Here is a 4,758-nt window from a genome sequence, read left to right as displayed (position 1 = left end):
GCTGTGCAGCGGGAGTCTGATTATTAAACTCCTAGTGAAAGCAGGACTGGATCACACTGCTGTGCAGCGGGAGTCTGATTATTAAACTCCTAGTGAAAGCAGGACTGGATCACACTGCTGTGCAGCGGGAGTCTGATTATTAAACTCCTAGTGAAAGCAGGACTGGATCACACTGCTGTGCAGCGGGAGTCTGATTATTAAACTCCTAGTGAAAGCAGGACTGGATCACACTGCTGTGCAGCGGGAGTCTGATTATTAAACTCCTAGTGAAAGCAGGACTGGATCACGCCGCTGTGCAGCGGGAGTCTGATTCCCAGCCCTCACCTGTATGGTTTTGGTGATTTTCACAGGGGGCGTGGCCTGAGAGCTGGCGGAACCCAGAGCGGAGGGCGGGCTCATCGGAACGCTCCTCTTCAGGCTCAGCCTATCCCTGGCGTCCAGCAGCTTGCCGGCCCCTCCCCCCTGCTTGCGCGAGTTGATGGTCTGCCGGGCGTCCTGGATTTGTCCTCGGATTCGGAATCTCGCGTCTTTTTGTCCCAGCTTCTCCCGAGCGTCTTTCATAGGGAGGGGGAGAGCGCCTTAAAAACAAACAAAACAACAACAACAATCAACCACTTTCACGATGTCTTTTCATTTTTATAAAGTTTAAATTCAATTAAGAAAATAATAATAATAAAACTATCAAATATTTTCATTGTCATTTCATTTTTTTTAAATGTATTTTTTGTACAGAAGTTTTAAGAAATAGAGATAGATAGATATAGAGATATACAGATAGATACATATAGAGATATACAGACAGATATACAGACAGATAAATAGTGTGTGTGTGGATAGATAGATAGATAGATAGTGTGTGTAGTAGATAGATAGATAGATAGATAGATAGATAGATAGTATAAAGATGATTCATAGATCTTGTGTATCACAGCATCTTCTCTATATATCATATAGATTAGGCGTCACAATACACAGATCATATAAAGTATATTTATGTGTGTGTATAGATAGATAAATAGATAGATTGATAGTGTGTATAGACAGATAGATAGATAGATAGTGTGTGGACAGATAGATATAAATTAGATATCTAAAACTGGTGTGGAGAGACATATATACTATATCTCTATCCGAGTCTATCTATCACACACATCTCTATCTATAGAGTATCTAGAGGACACACTATATATCTATTTATCTGGCTATAGATATACATAGATCTGTCTGGATCTAGATCACAATAGATACTGTATAGATAGATTGATAGTGTGTATAGACAGATAGATAGATAGATAGTGTGTATAGATAGATAGATAGTGTGTGGACAGATAGATAGATAGATAGATAGATAGATAGATAGATAGATAGATAGATAGATAGATAGATAGATAGATAGATGGACAGATACACAGATAGATGGAGAGATACACAGATAGATAGATAGATAGATAGATAGATTATAGTGTGATAGATAGACAGATAGATAGATAGTGTGTAGATAGATAGATAGATAGATAGTGTGTGGATAGATAGATTGTGTATACATAGATATACAGACAGATATACAGACAGATAGATATACTGATAGTGATAAATATACAGATAGATATACTGATAGAGATAAATACAGACAGATACACTGATAGATGGATAGATACACAGATAGATGGAGAGATACACTGATAGATGGAGAGATACACTGATAGATGGAGAGATACACTGATAGATGGAGAGATACACTGATAGATACACTGATAGATGGAGAGATACACTGATAGATGGAGAGATACACTGATAGATACACTGATGGATAGAGATAGCCAGATAGATGGGTCTAAAATAGTAATTCAAAGTTTTACCTCCAGCTGCTGCACCCCCTCTTAGTCGGAGTCTAGCGTCCGACACCCCAATTTTCTGCCGTGCGTCAAAGCCCCCCCCCACACCTCCTCTGTGAATCAGGGGGGGCATCCCTCTGCCCCCACCCAGCGTCGTCTGCAGAGGGGGGCCGATTCGAGACCTGATCCCTCCCACTGCACCCCCTCTCATCGGGGCCCTGTGAGACAGAGAGAGAGGAGAGGAGAGACGGGGGAGAGCCCCCTCTGGGTCCCTCCTCTCCTCTCTCCAACTCTCTCTCTCCCCCCTCTCTCCTCTCCCTCTACTCTTTCTCCTTCGAGAGGGAGGAGAGGAGAGAGAGAGAGGAGAGAGGGAGAGGAGAGAGAGAAGAGGGAGGAGAGGGGAAGAGGGAGAGAGAGAGGGGGGAGGGGGGCAGTGGAGAGGAGGAGGGGAAAGAGGGAGTGGAGAGGAGAGGGGAAGAGGAGAGGAGGGAGGGGGGAGGATAGAGAGAGAGGAGAGGAGAGAGAGAGGAGAGGGGAAGAGGGGAGAGAGGGAGAGGGGAGGGGATAGGGCTTCTCTCAGAGAGAGGGAGCAGGAGGAGAGAGGAGAGGAGGGAAGGGATTGGGTGAGAGATAGGAGAAGGCGTCCCCCCCCCTCCTAGGGTTCTCTCGTCTCCTCTCCTCTCCCCTTTTCCCCCTCCTTCCTCCTCTCCTATCTCCTCCTCTCCCCCCTTCTATCTCCTTAAGAGGGGGGGGAGAGGGGGGGAGGAGGGAGAGAGGAGAGAGAGAAGAGGGAGAGAGAGGAGAGGAGAGAGAGGAGGATAGAGAGAGAGAGGAGAGGGGAAAGGGGAGAGAGGGGGGAGGATAGAGAGAGGAGAGAGAAAAGGGAGAGAGGGGAGAGAGAGAGAGGAGAGAGAGAGGAGAGAGGAGCCCCCCAATCTCCCATTAAAAAATTCCCCTCCGCCTATCTCTCCCGTTCTCCCTCTCCCCCCCTTCTGGAGGCCGACTCTATGCCCGAGACCCCCTGGCGCTTCTCAGGGATAGGTAGGCGAAGGGAGAAGTACCCTTTGAGATAGGGGAGAGAGGGGGGAGGAGAGAGAGTGAGAGAGAAAGAGTTGGGAGAGAGAATGAGAGGGGAGGAAGGGGAGAGCCGAGAGAGAAAGAGGGGAGGAGAGAGAGAGCCGTTCAGAAAGCAGAGGAGAGAGAGGAGAGAGAGAGAGCTGGTTTCTATCGGTTCACAAAACAAAAAAAAACATCTTCTACAGATTATGCAAAACGAAAATAGGGCTTGGCTCCCCGCGCCAAAATTTAACTCTTTTCTCTTAAGGAGAGAGAGAGGGGGGGAGAGGGGAGAGGGGAGAGGAAAGAGAAAATATAGGCCCTTTGTGGCGGATCCTAGGGAGTGACCCCGCGCCGATCGTTGGTGGGGGAGTTCTGCCCGGGGGGGGGGGGCGGGACCGGAGGGGAGTTTCAGACGAGGAGAGGGGAGCGAAGAGCTGAGCGAGCTAGTAACTCGAGAACGCCCGGAGGGAGAGAGGGGAGAGGAGGAGAGGGGAAGGGAGGATGCCGTCCGCGGAGCCGGAGGGCTCGTCCTCCCGGGGAGAGGAGCCGAATCCGGGGGGAGGATCAGTCCAGAGAGAGCCCGCCAGACACTGGGGAGGAAAGAGAGAGGAGGGGCGGCGGGAGAGAGGACAAAACAGAGGCGAGCGGCGAATAAAAAAACGCGTTTCACCCCCCCCCCGCTCTGCCTGCCGCTGCAACGTCTCGCCTCGTTATCGAAGCCTTTACGTAAATTTATTTTTGCGCAAATGGGGGGGGGGCGAAGAGAGGACGGCGAAACGTCTCGTTATCGCCCCGCCGAGCTCTCGCTCCCCGCGCCCCTTAGCCCCCCCAGAGAGAGGGAGAGGGGAAAGGGGAGAGAGATAGCTGTGACCCCCGACGGTGGAGGGCGTTATCGCCTGTTACCCTGCCCGTCTCGTTATCCGTTTTCTCCTTATCTTTACGTATTATTTTTGCGAAATCCACCACCCCCCCCCCCACCCCCCCCCCCCCCCCCCCCCCACCCCCCACCCCCCCCCCACCCCCCCCACCCCCCCCCCCACACCCCCCCACCCCCACCCCACCACCCCCCCCCCACCCCACAACCCCCCCCCCACCCCCCCACCCCCCCCACCCCGCCCCCACGGCTACTCTCGTTCAAATCTTTACGTAAATTATTTTATTTGCGCAAAGTTCCCCCCCCCCCCCCGCTCTCCCTGCCGCTGGGAGAGGATAGAGAGAGGAGAGCGTTTCACCCCCCCCCGGAGCTGCAGAGGAAAGGGGAGAGAGGGGGGATAATAAACGAGAGAGGCCGCTGGGGCAATAGGGTTAGAAATGCATTTAATAAAAAAACGCGTTTCACCCCCCCCCCCCCCCGCCCTCCCTGGGGGGAGAGGAGAGAGGGGGGGAGGGATGCAAACCCAAAAAGAAATGAGCTTCTCAGACCAGCGGCAACAAACGAGGTCAACTAAAGAAGCCGCTGCCTGCCTGTGTGTCGATTAAAATCGGCTTGAAACGACAGCATCTGAAGCCTCACAGCCGCGATTATTAACATTACATATCGATAATGCCGTTCAAATATCGATTCCCGGCTCCTCTGATCGGACGCTGGTTTCTATCGGTTCACAAAACAAAAAAAACATCTTCTACAGATTATGCAAAACGATAGAAATGCATTTAACAGAGAACGCGTTTCACCCCCCCGCTCTGCCTGCAACCACATTAACGTCTTGTTACAATCTTTCCTAAGTAATTTTTGAGCGCAATCACAAAACAAACAAACAAACAAACAAACACACGCGTTTCACCCCCCCCCGCTCTCCCTGCCGCTGCAGAGCAATAGCGTTAGAAATGCATTTAATAAAAAACGCGTTTCACCCCCCCCCCG

General features: G+C 50.8%; 1 protein-coding gene across 1 annotated transcript; it reads right to left on the bottom strand.

Moving 5' to 3' along the window:
* Nucleotides 1-318: 318 nt before the first annotated feature.
* Nucleotides 319-2,079, bottom strand: LOC121309323 (polymerase delta-interacting protein 3-like; the record flags this gene model as incomplete). The annotated part of the gene is made up of 2 exons (XM_041242198.1): nt 1,860-2,079; nt 319-578 (listed from the first exon to the last, which is right to left on the bottom strand). Coding segments are annotated over exons 1-2 (447 nt in total), but the record flags the coding sequence as incomplete, so codon positions are not given.
* Nucleotides 2,080-4,758: the final 2,679 nt, after the last annotated feature.

This window comes from Polyodon spathula, unplaced genomic scaffold (assembly GCF_017654505.1).
Source record: "Polyodon spathula isolate WHYD16114869_AA unplaced genomic scaffold, ASM1765450v1 scaffolds_1203, whole genome shotgun sequence".
In the NCBI taxonomy this organism is placed as follows: domain Eukaryota; kingdom Metazoa; phylum Chordata; class Actinopteri; order Acipenseriformes; family Polyodontidae; genus Polyodon; species Polyodon spathula.
This window is presented reverse-complemented; position numbering and strand designations above follow the sequence as displayed.